The 17,016-nt window shown below is 49.4% G+C and overlaps 1 protein-coding gene across 1 annotated transcript in view; it reads right to left on the bottom strand.

The window, feature by feature from the left end:
- Positions 1-996: 996 nt before the first annotated feature.
- The window catches only part of LOC149330831 (uncharacterized), a 35,407-nt gene continuing 19,387 nt past the window's right edge, over positions 997-17,016 (bottom strand). Inside the window, exons 12-17 of the mRNA XM_089561519.1 lie at positions 13,509-13,558; positions 12,904-12,984; positions 12,349-12,452; positions 11,829-11,993; positions 4,445-4,689; positions 997-1,321 (exon numbers count right to left, since the gene is read on the bottom strand). Coding sequence (XP_089417645.1) covers positions 1,234-1,321; positions 4,445-4,689; positions 11,829-11,993; positions 12,349-12,452; positions 12,904-12,984; positions 13,509-13,558 — 733 coding nt within the window. The 3' untranslated portion in view covers positions 997-1,233. The remainder of the gene's footprint in view (positions 1,322-4,444; positions 4,690-11,828; positions 11,994-12,348; positions 12,453-12,903; positions 12,985-13,508; positions 13,559-17,016) is intronic.

The raw sequence follows: 17,016 nt of genomic DNA, 5'->3' as shown, positions 1-17,016 counted from the left end.
ACTGCGCAGGAAAAAAAAAAGCCCATAAAAAAGGGGTACACTAGACTAGCACTAGCTAACAACTACAGTCGCTAAGTAGCGAGTCAGCTCTCTCATTTAACAGTCAGTCTGCTCTAGTCCTGGCCTGTTTCATCATGCTGTCTGTTCACCATGGCATAACTAGAGCTCAGTCTTCAAGTGATTGCACCATTTCTGGACCAATAAGCCTGCTAATGCTTTTGAGACGCCAGTTGAACTGACAGCTTCATAAATGGTACTGTTAAGGAGTGCAGACTCATCAAATAAAATAGAAAGCTTTAGCGATGCAACACATGACAGGGGCAACATGGATTGAACTGACATCAAATGATGCCGCTTATCACAGCAGTTCCAGGAGCTCCAAGCGCCACACTCATGTGACACACTGTACGTACGAAGCATACAGAGTCGCACTGTCATTCTGCTTATCGTGGCATATCCTTTGACTTTGATGTACCACATGCCACTGCCCGTTATATGACAATGTTGCCTGTGCAGAATTCCCAGCAGCACAGCTCATCAGCCCAATATTGGAAATGTACTCGCAATGCCGGTATTGCAAAGACCAGAGTGATGCCAACCATTTGCAATACTGGGCCAATTATTCGTGCTGCTTGACTGTCCCAAGGTCTCAAATGCACACTGCCGTGCTCAGGCTCAGCTGCATTTGGTGCTGCAAGGAAGTGCTTTTCCTGTTTAATTACGCATTAAGAACAAGTTCCCCATAATAAGAACAAGCTGCACGGAGTACTCCTGTAAAGGTAGGTGGGGATCAAAATGCTGCCAAAGTTTTGTGGCTGTTTTAGACAAGGTTGGGCCAAGACAGCAGCATGGCTACGTGGGTGTGCTATTGTGCATGGTCAAGCATGCTCTCTACAAGCTTAGCACACCTTTTCACAGCGCCCTAACAATGGCGGTGCGCAAAAAAAAAAAAAAGGACGAAGAGAAAGGATGCACTCGAGTGGGGCAACAACGGTGTCAACAGCAGTATCTTTTCTCTTTTAATCTGTGGAGAATGCGCGCCGCGAGTACAAAAATAATGGGACCCGCCGGACGGCCTTGGCAACGGGATCGCACTCCCCAATTAAAAAGAACAATGAGAACCTAGTATTTACAAGCCATGTACAGAGAAGACGACGAACATCACGGGGGCGGGGCAGGGCGTTGAGCAATTGCAGCGGTGCCAGCAGCAGCGGCATCAGCAGCAGCAGGCGCTCAGAACTCAAAGCGGCTGCTCGCCACTGAGCGGGGCGCCCCGTGGCTCTTCATGTGGGCGTTGCGGCTTTTCACCTTGGCAAACACCCTGCGACAGACACAAAACGCAGCCCATGCTCTATCCAGCAACTGCTGAAGACTACGTTGAGTGCCATTTAAGGCAGCAAGAAACTATTTTAAGCTTGAATTTATTTGATCATGCTGCACAACGCTAACCTAAAGAAGCAAACAGCAGACCCTTCTAACCCCTAAATGCTGCATCTCTATTTCTGATGTAACAGTGTCACAAACAGACCTATGCCATCTACAGCGATGTAACAGTGTCACAAGCAAAGCTATGTCACCTACAATGATGTGACAGAGTCACAAACAAAGCTATGCCATCTACAGCGATGTAACAGGGTCACAAACAGACCTATGCCATCTACAGCGATGTAACAGTGTCACAAGCAAAGCTATGTCACCTACAATGATGTGACAGAGTCACAAACAAAGCTATGCCATCTACAGCGATGTAACAGGGTCACAAACAGACCTATGCCATCTACAGCGATGTAACAGTGTCACAAGCAAAGCTATGCCATCTACAGTGATGTAACAGGGTCACAAACAAAGCTATGCCATCTACAGCGATGCAACAGTGTCACAAACAAAACTATGCCATCTACAGTGATGTAACAGGGTCACAAACAAAGCTATGCCATATACAATGTGCAAAACTGCAGGCCTCTAGAGTCTGAACACAGTGAAAAAAAAAAAATTTAGAACGTAAGCTTTGTTTACATAAAAAGAAAGAATATACTAAGGAGAGTGCAAACACTAATATGATACAGTAATAATATGCAATGCATTTAAGAACAGCTAAAGGCTTGGGGATGCACTACAGCAGAATCTCGATGATACGAATCTCACGGGGCAATGTAAAATATTCGTATCATCCGCAATTCGTATGATCCGAAATGGATAAAAGCTATTGCAAAAGCATGGGAAAAGCATTTGTGCAGATCTGCTAGCGACTGACGAGATTTATTGCACGCGGCGTGGCCACCGCTCACTACTCGCGGTGCGTACCACGCGACTCGTGATCACGCCAGTGATATGGGAGGCGCGTGCCGCCATGGACTGCTGACAGTGTGTAACCTAGCGACCACAGCGATTTATTATATTTATTAGCGAAGTTATTATATATAGCCATATCTATTAACAAAGTAACACTGCAAAATGCCACTTGACCAAAACTCACACAATTCTCAGTGTCGAATTGCAGTCAGAATGGCTCATTTAAGCAGCGTTCTTGTACTACTCAGTAATATCAAAATTAATGCAAGATCTCTTCATTTATACCAAAACCCCACAGCATTTTGGTCAGCTGTCAATCCCCTTGAGATAATTAACCAAGCTAAAGCGAAATGAATAAGTAAATATAATTGAGCTCACTTATAATAGCCCCACTAGCAACAATCACTATGAACAAAGCCAGGATGTACATTACGGATATGGCACTAAATCTCGGATGAAACGAACGTCCGCCGACACAAAAAATTCCGTTACAACGAACACACGGGCAGCAAAAAAAACTCAGTCTGCACGGTGGTCTGACATGAGCACCGGTATTGAATCCGCTTTTCGCGTGAATGCCGTCAAATGGGGCTACGCGAAGAAACAAACTAAAGTCCGCCGCTGGTGTGCAACATCACCTTGGCATTTGTGCACAGAAAAGGCTGTCATTGGTTAGCGCTCAGCAAAGACAAGACCTGCGCGCTGTAGGCGTAAAAATGACGACACCTGCAGGTACAAATTTCACACCTGGCTAATAAACGCCCCGTAATTAAAAGCCGCCTTTCGTCGCATGAAGCACTAGGCCTTAACGTAATAAACGCCCTATTAGGGGATATTCAAAATTCCGCAAGTGCGCTTTCCCGCATAACAATGTTGTCCCTAACAAGATGGCTGACCATGCGTTTCCAGCTGAAACAAAGCAAGAAAGGCTGGTTTTTTGTTTGATTCTTCCAAAATATGTTTCTTACATTCTATCCACACCTTTAGCACCTGTCCTGTAGCCCACGTAGTTCCTTTATAGCGAAGTCGGCCATCTTGTTTGGGGCAACATAGTTATGCGGGAAAGCGCACTTGCGGAATTTTGAATATCCACTATTAAAGGGACTATGAAACAAATTAATTGAGATTACGTAAAGATAGGCAATCCATCACTCGTCACCCCAGCGAAAGAATTTCCGAGCTAGCGTGAATAACAACGAAGTTATAGACGATTAAAAATCACGCTCCTCCTCTCCCCCCTCAACTCATACGCGCGGAGCACCAAGAAAAAATAAAGAAAACAGCTCCGGGACTGGGCTCCACCCATGAATACGTCATTCGCTGACGTTCGGTTTACGGCTTCCGGTTGTCGCACTCCCGAGGAGCAGCGTGCGTCGGCAAAACGTTGGCGTCGGCAGCGTCTCTGCGGTCTCGGCGCTTTCTTTGCTCCCGAACTCCCGGCAGAAAGAGGCGGCAGAGGTAAATTGGAAACATACGCGTGAAGGCAATGCCCTGGCCCGCGCTTGCCCGAGGGGGTCGCGCGGCGCCTCGAGCAGACGATTTTCACTGCTACCGGAAGTGTGCCCGTGACGTCGTAGCTGCCGCGGCTCGAGCGAATGACAGCGTGTGGTGGCCTACCGACGTCATGGGACTAGTGACGTCTGTTTTCCCGGTTTTGGTTTCAAAATCGCTCCCTACGAAGACACCAATCGGCCCGCGAATTTTAAAAAACTCGATTTTTAAAAAGCCATAATAAATTGCCGGCTCAGTTCCGAAGACTCATACTCGGTGTCAGTGCTTCTGAGCATAACTTCTAACATTTACAAGCGTCTTTTAATTCTTTTCATGGTCCCTTTAAAAGCCGCTTTATGTCGCATGAAGCACTAGGCCTAAACGCACGGTGCCGGTTGTGCCGCTGATCGCGATATGTGAAAATGTGCCAAGCAATGTCAAAACTTGGCTGGACCAATGGGGACTCGCAGACACTGCATACACAGTGCATCACGAAACTCAGTTCTGCGGCTGTCATCGATATTATGAATGACCAGCCTGCTCAGTGCAAACGTCCGGATGTAGTGAACGAACGACATGTGACGGTCACGCATGCAGACTAGACTGCAACAAAGAAATGTGGATGTGAATTGCGTTTCTTAATTCGGGAAGCCTGACTTGCCTGCCACAGAGCCTGCAGGGGAACTCCTGTGGTGGCTCACAGGGTTGCACAGGTTCTGAGGGCACTGTTGGCTTGGCTGCGGCCACGGGGCTGCCGGCTGCTTCCTCCATGTCGTCTTCCTCCGGCGCCACCTGGTCCAGCTCGCGGCGCCGACGCAGGCACCGCAGCCGCCGGTACTCCTCGGGCGCCACCTTCTTCCACACATAGTAGAACTCCACACACTGCTGCACACTCTTCGTTCCAACCTGCACCCGGGAAATGGTTCCAAAGATAAAAAAAAAAGACAAATTCACAAAGACCCCTAGTTACATTATTTGCAGGCAATTCGATAGCATTAGAAACTGCTAATACCTTTACACCGAGCTCCGCGTCATTCTTTCATATCGTGCTTGTGGACCCCTACAACGTCTTCTAGACATCTCTTCGGGCCCTCTAGCAGGTGGCTAGATGTTTCCCCAAAGGTGTATAGAGGCGGCAACACGGACGCAATGAAGACGCATTGAAAAGTATAGTTTTCACTTCCGGTCTGGTGATGGTGATTGGGAATTATAGGGCCATTTTTTTTACCTACACTGGCTACACTAGTGTAGCCAGTGTTTATTGATTTCATTATACACTTGCTACACCAGTGTAGCCAGTGTAGGTAAAAAAAAATGACCCTTATGTAACTGACGATGCATCTTTTCACCGATGAAACTTCTATTGCAATCATATTAATAAGAATTTAGGGGGATGGGCTGTCAGTACATCACAAGCTAACAGTCTACGCAAGACCTGTGACAGCCTTTCTCAGCTCTCAGAGTTCTTAGACGTCTCAGTGATATGTGTTCTCGATTACAGATTACAATTAGTGCGGAAAAACTGAAACTGAGACAACTGCGGGAACCCACCCTGGAGAAATGCGAAAGCAAGACGCCCACATACTATATTGATACATGCATTCGAAGAAGAGACAGAAGTAGCGCATGCGCTAGAAGAGGAAGAAGTTAGTTGGCTCTCTCGCGCGCGCTCGAACCACTAGGGGACCGCCGCAGGTTTTTCGTCTCTGCGCGGGTGTTCTTTTTGGCGTTGCACGCTACAGTTTGGTGGAGCAGTGCTGGGTACGCTTCCCGACCTGCAAACTCCGTACAGCGTCACTACGGACCTCACACCGGTTCACCAGCGACCCAGCCGCCGTCTCCGCGGAGAGTCGCCTGAATTTGGGCCCCTTCCCCCGCCAACAAGGACGACGCAGCCTCGACCGCCGAGTCCAACTGACATGGCCACTGACACCAGGACCCAGCCGCCGATCCAGCCTCTACCGTCGAGTCCAACTGCCATGGCCGCTGACACCAGGCCCCTGGCGCCGATCCTTTGCCACCCACCGCGAACACCGCCATCTTTTCACGGTGACGTGTTCGAAGACGCTGAGGACTGGCTGGAGACGTTCGAGAGGGTCGCACGCTACAACGGCTGGTGCGACGAGCGCAAGCTGAATAACGTCTACTTTGCCCTGGAAGAGTCTGCTCGGACGTGGTTTGAAAACCACGAGGCTACACTTCCCACCTGGGAGACGTTTTGCCGGAGTCTCCTGGCTACGTTCCCCAACGCTGACCGCCGGGAGAAGGCCGAAGCTGCGCTGCACTCCCGAAATCAGCGCACGAACGAAAGCGTGCGCATGTACACCAAAGACATGACCCGTCTTTTCAAGCGCGCCGACCCCAACATGACAGAGGAGAAGAAGCTGCGCCATCTCATGCGTGGGGTTAAGCAGGAGCTGTTCGCGGGCCTCGTGCGCAGCCCACCCCGCACGGTGGCGGAATTTCTAACCGAGGCGACCACGATGGAGACGACGCTGCAACAACGGGCCCGCCAGTACAACCGGGACATCAACTGCATGGTGCCCGAAGGCTTTTCGTCGTGTCTCGGCGGCAGTGCAGACACCTTGCGTGAACTAATTCGCTCCGTTGTCCGGGAGGAACTGCAACGGATCCATCTGCCTCAGGTTGCACCTGCGCCGCTGGCAGCGCTGTCCGAAGTTGTCAGGGACGAGGTGCGACAGGCTGCGCAGGCACCTCCTGTCCCCGAAGCGCCATCCCGGTTCGATGACCGACCCACGTACGCATCTGTTGTACGTCGCACGACAGGCTACGGTCCCATTACCCCAACGCCTGGCGTGAGCAACATCGGCACATGTCACGCAAGCGTGCCTGGCTATGGTGTGACCCCGTCGACCTCCGTGAGTAACATCCCCACGTATTCTGCAACCGCATCTGCTACATCTGGGCCACGCCCTCGCAAGTCGGATTTGTGGCGTACACCGGACCGCAGGCCTCTCTGCTACCACTGTGGGGAGCCTGGTCACCTCTACCGCGCCTGTCCGTACCGCCAAGTGGGCCTTCGCGGTTTCCATCCCGACGCACCCTGCCCTCAGAACGGCGAACGACCGCATGAGATTGCGCAGCATCTCTGGGCACGCCAGAACCCTGCCTACTCTGGAAGGCGCGAGTCCCGTTCCCCTTCGCCTCTCCGTTATCGCTCTTCCAGCCCTGGCCGCCAGAGTAGCTCTGCTGGCCGTCGCTCGCCGAGTCCGCGTCGGGAAAACTAACACCAGCGACCTCTGGAGGCAAGGCCGCTGACGTCGGGACGTGTCAAGATCCTCCATCGCGGAACCCTCGAGCCGACGATACCCGGACAGAGAGAGGCAGCGACAGTATCAGATACGCTGCATCCGATTTGCGTGTGACAATTGATGGCACTGACATTACCGCGCTGCTCGATACCGGTGCTGATTACTCTGTTATGAGCCGTGCCTTCGCTGGAGAACTTAAGAAGGTTCTGACATCGTGGACGGGGACCCCCATTCGCACCGCTGGTGGCCACCTAATTTCCCCTGTGGGCAAGTGCACGGCTAGAGTTGGGATTAGTGGTTTTACGTACGTTGGTGAATTTGTCGTACTCCCCAGTGTTCCAGAGACTTGATTCTGGGGATCGACTTCCTGCAGTCGAACGGCGCTGTGATTGACTTTCAGGAGGCACGTGTCACGTTCTCGACCAAACAGGCCGTGGCGCGCTTTGACTCCCGCGATCCCTGCAGCAACACTCTGCGCATTGTCGAGAACGACGTCACGGTGCCGCCGCGGTGCAGTGTTCTGGTGCTCGTGCGGAACGACCTCTTTCATGACTACGAGGGCCTAGCGGACAGCCATAGTCCACTGCTGCTTAAGCGGGGACTTGCCGTTGCAAGAGGTCTCGTCCAACTACGTGACGGCCGCACCCACGTCCTCCTGACTAACTTTGCCAACGAATATCAGCACCTGGCCAAAGGCATGGCTATTGCCTTCCTCCACGACGTTGCTGAGGTTCCAGGTTTGTGCACCGTGGGAGGACCCTCTCCGGAGTATGCTGGCCCACATCACGTTCTTCAGTCAGTCAGAATAAATCCTGCCTTGCCGTCGGTTCAGAGGGATCTTCTGTCGGCCCTCTTGGCAGAATTTGCGGACTGTTTCGCTACGTGCTCGAAGGTCGGCCGAACTCCACTCGCCAAGCATCGTATCATCACTGACGAGACTACGCGACCCGTCTGCCAGCGCCCATATCGTGTTTCCCCGGTGGAGAGAGAAGCCATTCAGAATCAGGTTGCCGAGATGCTTGCAGACGATGTCATTCAGCCGTCCACCAGTCCGTGGGCATCGCCTGTGGTTCTTGTCAAAAAGAAGGACAATACTCTGCGTTTCTGCGTGGACTACAGGAAACTTAACAGCGTGACCAAAAAGGACGTTTACCCGCTGCCCAGGATAGATGACGCGCTCGACCGATTGCGGAACGCCAGATACTTCTCGTCATTGGATCTTAAAAGCGGGTACTGGCAAATCGAAGTGGACGAGAGAGACCGGGAGAAGACGGCTTTCGTGACGCCTGACGGCCTCTATGAGTTTAAAGTGCTCCCATTTGGTCTGTGCTCAGCACCGGCTACTTTCCAACGCATGATGGACACTGTCCTCTCCAGCTTGAAATGGCAGTCCTGCCTGGTGTACCTGGACGATGTTGTTATATTTTCGCCCACCTTTGACCAACACTTGGAGCGGTTGCGCATTGTGCTACAAGCGCTCAAATCTGCGCAACTCACCATCAAAGCCGAGAAATGCCATTTTGGCTTTGAGGAACTTCGCTTTCTTGGTCACGTTGTCAGCGCACAAGGTGTTCGCCCGGACCCTGACAAGACTGCTGCCGTCTCAGGTTTTCCACGCCCAACTGACAAGAAGGCCGTTCGCCGGTTTTTAGGCCTGTGCTCCTATTATAGGCGCTTTATTCAAGATTTCTCGAAAATCGCGGAACCGCTGAACGCACTGACCCGTGACGACACGACCTTCCTCTGGGGGACCGACGAAGAGGCTGCATTTGTCGAGCTTCGCAGCCGTCTGCAAAGCACTCCGATACTCGGCCATTTCGACGAGCATGCTGCCACGGACATCCACACTGACGCCAGCAATGTTGGCCTTGGTGCAGTACTGATCCAGTGGCAAGACGGTGCAGAACGGGTCATCAGTTATGCTAGTCGGACACTTACGCGCTCCGAGACCAATTATTCTACGACGGAGAAAGAATGTCTTGCAGTGATATGGGCCATCTGCAAGTTCCGACCGTACCTCTACGGACGACCCTTCCGTGTGGTAAGCGACCACCACTCCTTATGCTGGCTGGCGAGCCTCAAAGACCCCTCAGGACGCTTGGCTAGATGGAGCTTACGCTTGCAAGAATACGACTTAACAGTAGTTTACAAGTCTGGCTGCAAGCATCAGGATGCGGATTGTCTGTCGCGCGCGCCTATCCCAATCAATACCGAAGAAACCACCGATGATTTTCCTTTCCTGGGCTCTGTTAGTACCACCCAAATGGCGCAGCTTCAGAGGGCGGACACGGAGTTGGCGCCGCTCATCGATTACCTCGAAGGCAGTGAAGCTCCCATTCCGCGTGTTTTTCTTCGAGGGCTTCACACCTTCACTTTACGGTCTGGTGTTCTCTACAAGCGCAACTTTGCCAACAGCGAAGAAGTGTTCCTACTCGTCGTACCATCACAGCTGCGGTCTGAGATCTTGAGTGCCTGTCATGATGCACCATCCGCCGGCCACCTTGGAGTCAGCCGTACACTCGCGCGGATTAGACAAAAGTATTATTGGCCCAGGTTACTCCCATCGGTGCGGGCCTACGTCAAAACATGCCGTGAATGCCAACGTCGGAAGACTCCTCCATTGAAACCGGCCGGATTTCTTCACCCCGTCGATCCACCGAAGACCCCTTTCCATCAAGTGGGCATGGACCTCCTTGGCCCATTTCCGAAGTCTTCGTCTGGAAAGCGTTGGATAATCGTTGCGACTGACTACCTCACACGGTACGCTGAGACCACGTCTCTTGCCAAGGGCACTGCTGCTGAAGTGGCGCAGTTCTTCGTCCACAACATTGTCTTGCGTCATGGAGCACCCGCCGTTGTTATTACTGACCGGGGAACTGCTTTCACGGCCCGCTTAACCCAGTCCGTGATGACTCTGACGCACACGAGCCACCGACGTGCTACGGCGTATCACCCGCAGACAAACGGGTTGGTAGAGCGACTCAACCGCACACTAGCCGACATGCTATCAATGTACGTTGACGTCGAGCATCGAACTTGGGACGCCATTCTGCCGTACGTAACGTTTGCGTACAACACCGCCCTGCAGGAAACAACCCGACTGACCCCCTTTCAGCTTGTCTTCGGTCGCCAGGTGACCACTCCGTTGGATGCTATGTTGCCCGTCGACCCTTACTGCGACTCTGACGCTGACATCGACGTAGACACCTTCGTTCAGCGTGCTGAGGAAGCGCGTCAACTGGCCCGCCTGTGCATCCACCGTCAACAGGAGGCTGACGCCACTAAGTACAACTGTGGACGCCGTTTCGTCAGTTATGCTCCCGGCGACCTTGTGTGGATTTGGATACCTGTTCGTCGCCGCGGGCTCTCTGAAAAGCTGCTGCGCCGATACTTCGGCCCTTACGAAGTAGTGCGCCGCATCAGTGATGTGACTTATGCAGTTGCTCCCGCCCCGACAGCTTGTTCATCGCGCCGGTCGCACCGAACTGAAGTCGTACACGTTGTTCGCATGAAGCCTTACCACGACCGGCTACCTGACTGAACTGCGGTCCACTGCAGCTGTGTTCTACCCTTTCGCTGACTTTTCACTCCCAGCCGCATCGTGTCGATGCTGCAGAAGAGGGGGGCAGTGATACATGCATTCGAAGAAGAGACAGAAGTAGCGCATGCGCTAGAAGAGGAAGAAGTTAGTTGGCTCTCTCGCGCGCGCTCGAACCACTAGGGGACCGCCGCAGGTTTTTCGTCTCTGCGCGGGTGTTCTTTTTGGCGTTGCACGCTACAATATTGACATCCATGGCTGTTCTGACGTCCATGTACTATATCAATCTCCATGGCTATTTGGACGTCCAAGTATATTTTTTCGCTTTTAATTTATCACCTAACTACACCTCATCAGCAAAATATTTCCCACAGCAACATTTTACCACACACTATCAACCACAATCACAGTTTCACACATTATCTTTAGAAAACGACACAATCGTGCGGACAAAATTTGCGGACACTTCTTGCTGACGTGACAGAGCCATATATTGCTCTCGCATTAATAACGCTTTCATCATGAAGCCATCTATTTTTTTCCATTTTTGTATGTGCCTTTGTTTCTCTACAGAACATGAGAAAAGTCCAACCGTGCTCAACTTATGACCTGCACCTTTTAATTACAAACTAACATTTATTTTTTATTAGAAACAGCATAAAATCAACATTAAGTGCCACAGATGTCAACACCTTATCCTTGAGGAAAGGGCCAGCCACGTTGATTGAATGCTGCTTGGTTCAAAAAAGAAAAAGAGTGGCCACGAAAGCCGCACTGCAATGCACAGCAATACAAGAACAAGCATACAAAGCGAATCAGGTCACCACACAGTCACAAGCACATAACTTGTCTTCAAGGTGACAACTACCACACACCATCCAACTCAACGCAGCAGTCACTTTCAGAAAAAAGAAAAAAGTTGAGCCAGGTTCCTGCGGCAGTTATCGTCACCCGCTTTGCACTTGCGATCAGTGCGCCAATGCCAAGATTTGTGCTGGAAAACTTTTCTGCATGCTCCACTGATGTCCACCACGATGGAAATAAGAATGTGATGCGAATTAAATTCCTGCCACAACTTTTGCTATGCAGCACTAATTTCTTTCGAGAGTTCTTCTCCACAGCAAAGAGACCAATGAGCTGTGCTAGTCAGTTTTCCTTCTACTGAACTCTGACTCTGAGGTTAGCAGCCATCCATTCCAACCAACGTGGTAACTGGACACAGCAGTGGCGCCCACCTTGCTGGCGACGTGCAGGAAGTCCTTGTCGAAGGTGGCCAGGCCTTCCTGGAAGCGCTCCACCTCCTCTCGGCTCCAGCGGTGGCACTCCGGGTAGCGGTACGTGAGCAGGGGGTGGCCGCCGGGCAGCCGCGGCTCCCGCTCCATCAGCCGCAGAGTCGCCTCCTGTACAACACACCACCAGTTGGCAACAGACCGCCGCGGGAATGGTCGGACAGAAAGAAGAGACAAGCACCGAGGTTCCACGCAGTTATCTAGATTGGAAAACTGGCACTGCCCACAAACTTGAAATCAGCTTCAAAGACACAAAGTCATCTCAAAAAGCATCCCTATGAAATTCACGAATAGTATCGCAGAGGCTTCACAACTGTGGCAACGCTATCAGTTACATTTTAATTACTACTGCCTTCAAGATAAAAGTGATACTGCGAGTACAAGTGCACCCACATAGCTGAGTCAGCAAGCAGCGCACCGAGGTTGCTCCGAGAGTGCACTGAGGTTGCTCCAAGAGCGCACTTGCCTGCAGGTTTCCCTGGCAGAGAGCCAGAACGTGGAAGGCGTACTCCCGGTTCCGGCCGCCGCCAGGCACAGCAGCACAGCACGCCAGCTCCAGGTAGTTCTCCACTGCAACCAAAAGGGCTCAATTAAGCTCCTCCACATAGCAATGCAAAACACAACTCTACCACCTCAACATTTTGATGGACAGAGCGCAGAAATGATGACAGACAGAAGAGAAGGCGACGCAACCCAAGAGTGGGCTCACTACTGGTCTCTTACCAAGAATGTGCAGCTCAGGCAGGTGCTTCTACACATGGTGCAAGGACATTCTTTCTCTTCAGTCATCGTTTCTGCAGTGTTCCCACTAAAATTTTCCTTGCGAAACACCTGCACAACTTGCTATTTAACTGCAGCAACTATTTCAGGAATGACCACTCCGGTTCACTACGCAATCGCTCAAGCTTTGTGAAAAAGATGCTGCCAAAAAATGAGAAGACAAACCTTCCTAAGTACTCAAGTACACCAAGAGACACACAAGAACCGCAATGCCCCGAGCCGCGACCCATATAGAACTCACCTTCATCATCAGCCAAATGGTCTCCGATGTGTGGATCCCAGACAAGGTCTGCCAGATGCTCAGACTTCAGGGCTTCCTCAGCTGGACGACAAGACAAGGACAACGATCATTGTGCCATGCTTCGGCAGGAGGAAGGCTACGCTGGGGACAAGTCAATGTTGGGCTGTGTCGATCGATTACCACACTCTTAACAAGGATGCTACTTTCACTGAACATGAAGCTTTCATAAACTAGAAAAACGAAATATGCATGTCACCATCACCAGCCATTTGGGCAGGCAAACAGCAGTGCGTCAAGACAGCTTTTCTTACGAGGATCCCAGAGGCAAAGGTACACCACCATTCAACCTAAGACAATGATCACAGAGTCCCTTCTGGTTTAGTAGTAGCTGTCATGAACTTGAAGAAATTTGAAGCCAGATTTTGTCGGCAATAAATGTGCATTCCAAGTACACGCAAACGAAAAGAACTACTGCCCCTTCCTGGTAATTGCATTACTGCACTGCTAAAACCTGCTCCAGTGTCCTTAGTGTAATACGCAGCCACACCACGGCAATTCAGCGAGCAAGTTTGAGGGCAATGGCGAAACAGAGAGTGCAATCTCACCATCTAGCGAAGGCAGGCGAGCTTGATACTGCGGGCCAACATTGACATGCCTGGGTGAAAGAAAAAGGTGCGCGCGCTTAAGCTATGCATCTAGCTACACTCAGTGGCACTGCAAGAAGGCACGACGACGGCACAAGTACAATTCAACACAAGCCTTCCTGCTACTATTACAAGAAAAAAAAAATTGCACTGCAAATCCACAAAAAAAAAAAAAAGTGTGTGAATATTCCAGCGTGACATTTTACTTAGGAGGGGGTGCGAATATTTGAAACTTTGAATGGTTTGCGAATAGCGTGCACTACTTAATTCAGTTTGCACTGCACTTTCATCGTAAGTGCCTCATGAACATTCAGAAATTAGGAATTTCCTGTTCATTCAAAGTTGTGGAGAAACATCACATCATTTCCAAATGGCAGTATCTTGCATTTGTCAGCTCCATTGTCATGTGAGCATAAAGTCAAGCTTACATATTAGGCTCTTCCTTTCCTTTTTCACTGAATGAAATTGCCATCCCAAAAAATGCAAGAAAAGTGTTAACAAAATAAAGTTTATTACCATTATTATTACATGACTCCCTCCTTCCTCCCCTTCCTAATTAATACCTTATTGGTACAGTAGAAAATGTTGTTGATGGAGGAAAACAAAATTTTCAAATCTCTTTTCATGGCTGTATTTTGCGGATAAGAGAGAGCGAAATCCTTAAAGGGACAGTGAGGAGAGCACTATCAATTTTTTTTTTATAGCAAAATCCGATAGTTTGGCATGTCATGCCTTTGTTGCCACTTGGCCGGCAGCGAAAGATGCATTTATTTCTAAGAAATTTGGATTCGAAGTTGAAAAAGTTTTTCCCGCCGCTCTGATTCAAACTTGGGATTCTCTTATGACGACACAGGACTAAGTGACGTGAAACATGACGTAACGCAGACTCCGTGATTTCTGGCAGCCAGCAGTGCGGCCTGGCAGCAGCCGAAAAGAAAGCTACCGCCGGCAGCACGTTGAAGGCATCTATAGGCTATTGCGGCCGTCGCTACAGTCGCTTCACTTACGTTTGCACTGCCGTTTTGCCAGCGTTACGATGGATCTCGTTCTCGAAGCCGTCAACGAAGTTCTCGCAAATAGACACCTTTAGCATACCGTGTACCTTGTTACCGCTAGTGGAATACCGGGAGCCCGCCTAACGCCGGTGACCAGGCGCTGATTGGTCCCGATGCTTCAGGCGTGCGCGTAGCTGCCGGGCACGTGGCGCCATCTGGCGACGTCAAGGAGATTTGTGACTTCTTGGGTCCTAGAGTTGCTAGAACCATTGGTTCTAGCAATACTGTTTTGTCCTATGATCTCATCACGCTTGTACTTGCGAGTTTGGCCTGTGGCGGCGATACCTGTATTTTGGTTCTTGCTCTTTTCTACGTTACAAGAGCTTTGTTGTCAGTATGAGTGGCATTTTTGTAATCAGGAGCTGGTATTCTGTCGATACAAGCCAACTTCAATTTCTCCTCAGTGTCCCTTTAAGGGGGGACCCTGGTCTTGAAAAGAAAATTTTATTGATCTAGATATAGTAGTGAAATTTTCAGGCCACATGTATTTTTGTGTGCTGATTTTAGATATGTCATTTAATTTCGTGTAAAACAATTCCTTGAGCACTTGTGTAATTTTTATGCAAGTATTTTGGGAAAAGTTTTGGAGAAAATTTGCTGCAGGAAACTCGCTGAAATGCATGCCATTGGGTTCTCTTGACACCAAGGAATGCAATAAGGGTAAAGTTATCATCCTGGCTATCATAGAACTTGAGTTATAGGGTACTGAAGCTGCCACTTCAGAAACAGGAATACACACTTTTCTTCTCATTTCAAAAACGACAACTTCAAAACTCTATAACTCAAGTTCTATGATAGCCAGGATGATAACTTTACCCTTATTGCATTCCTTGGTGTCAAGAGAACCCAATGGCATGCATTTCAGCGAGTTTCCTGCAGCAAATTTTCTCCAAAACGTTTCCCAAAATACTTGCATAAAGATTGCACAAATGCTCAAGGAATTGTTTTACACAAAATTAAATGACATATCTAGAATCAGTGCACAAAAATACATGTGGCCTGAAAATTTTATAACTGTGGCTTCATTAATAAAAATTTTTTTTTCAAGACCAGGGTCCCCCCTTAATCAAAAGGAGAGAATTTAGCGGGCATTTAAAAATCACTGGCTTGCTACTCTGGGCGGAGAAGGGAATTTGGGAGACAAAGACAGAAGGAGAGCAGTGTGGAAAAAGTAAAATAAAACAAAAAGAGGAGAAAATACAATGCGGCCATGAAATGCGTACTAAGGTGCATTGGCGAGAAATGATGTAACACATGGAATGATGAAGTGCACAGTCTGACAAATGGGCTAACAATGTTCGCAGCGTGAAGAATGCAAGAGGGTAACATGGAAGGTGAAATCAGATCTTGTCAAGATGTCCAGTGTCCTTTAAATATGCAAACAAAAACTTCACTGCATGTCTGTGTTGTCTAGGGCAGGCTATGGAACCTCAAAACACTGTCCATTGTTAGGGGCACTGGGGTGAGCTTCTCCATGCAATTTTCATAGTACGCACCATAGAGTTTCTTACTATTACCTAGAGGGAAAGCTGGCAACCTGTCTATGGAAGCTTGCATGGAGGCCCCTCGAGACCACTTCAGCCACCATGGGCACTCAAATCATCATGGGGCGGTGAGCTACCGACTACAGAACTACAACTTTTGTCCAAAAAATAATGAAAAAATTAAGCTGTTTGATAACTATGAATGTCTTAACATTCGATATCTTGTCTAATGATTGCAACAAACGAGCAGAAAAGCATTTGAGTGCAAAGTATGCCCAAAATAAGAGACGACTCGCTCTCCTATTGGCCGAGTATTGAACACTATAAAAACTAATATTTCGTAATTACCAGGCGCACTTTTAAAAGTAAATATGTTTTTAAAAAAAAATGTTGTTGCTTAAACACTATAAAAGTGTTTTTAATGGCATTTAGAAAAAGTGAAACCTTTTATTGGCGTCGTGTGCTATTGCAGTTTCTTTACTATGGTTTTTGCACACTGCGTTCGCGCCAAAGTCGTCTGCCTTGGAGGAGTTTTTTTTTTCCTCCATGTCGTCTGCACACACACGAACAGCGTTTTTGGAATGAAACATCTTAGTAATGACACTCCATATTCCTGAAAAATTACGACTGTGCCGCAACAAGTAGCTCACCGCCCCATGATGCTTTGAGCGTCCAGGGTGGCTGAAGTGCTTCGCCACCAGCTTTCCCTCTAGGTAATAGTAAGAAACTCTATGGTACGCACGCTTGTCAGCATACGCACGGCACTCAAGCAGGACATGTTCCACAGTTTTGATTGAGCCGCAGTTGTCACAAGGCGGCCTATTTGACTGAAATGTATTTGCATTTTGCCCATTTTCACATCTTAGCACGCTTTGCAACAACAGAGACCAAGAAGTGCCTCATAAGCACTGAAACGGCAGTAGCTGTGGA

Source organism: Amblyomma mixtum, chromosome 9, assembly GCF_055824585.1.
Source record: "Amblyomma mixtum isolate Tamu chromosome 9, ASM5582458v1, whole genome shotgun sequence".
Lineage (NCBI taxonomy): Eukaryota > Metazoa > Arthropoda > Arachnida > Ixodida > Ixodidae > Amblyomma > Amblyomma mixtum.
The sequence above is the reverse complement of the archived record's forward strand: the minus strand, read 5'-3'. Positions and strand labels throughout refer to the sequence as shown.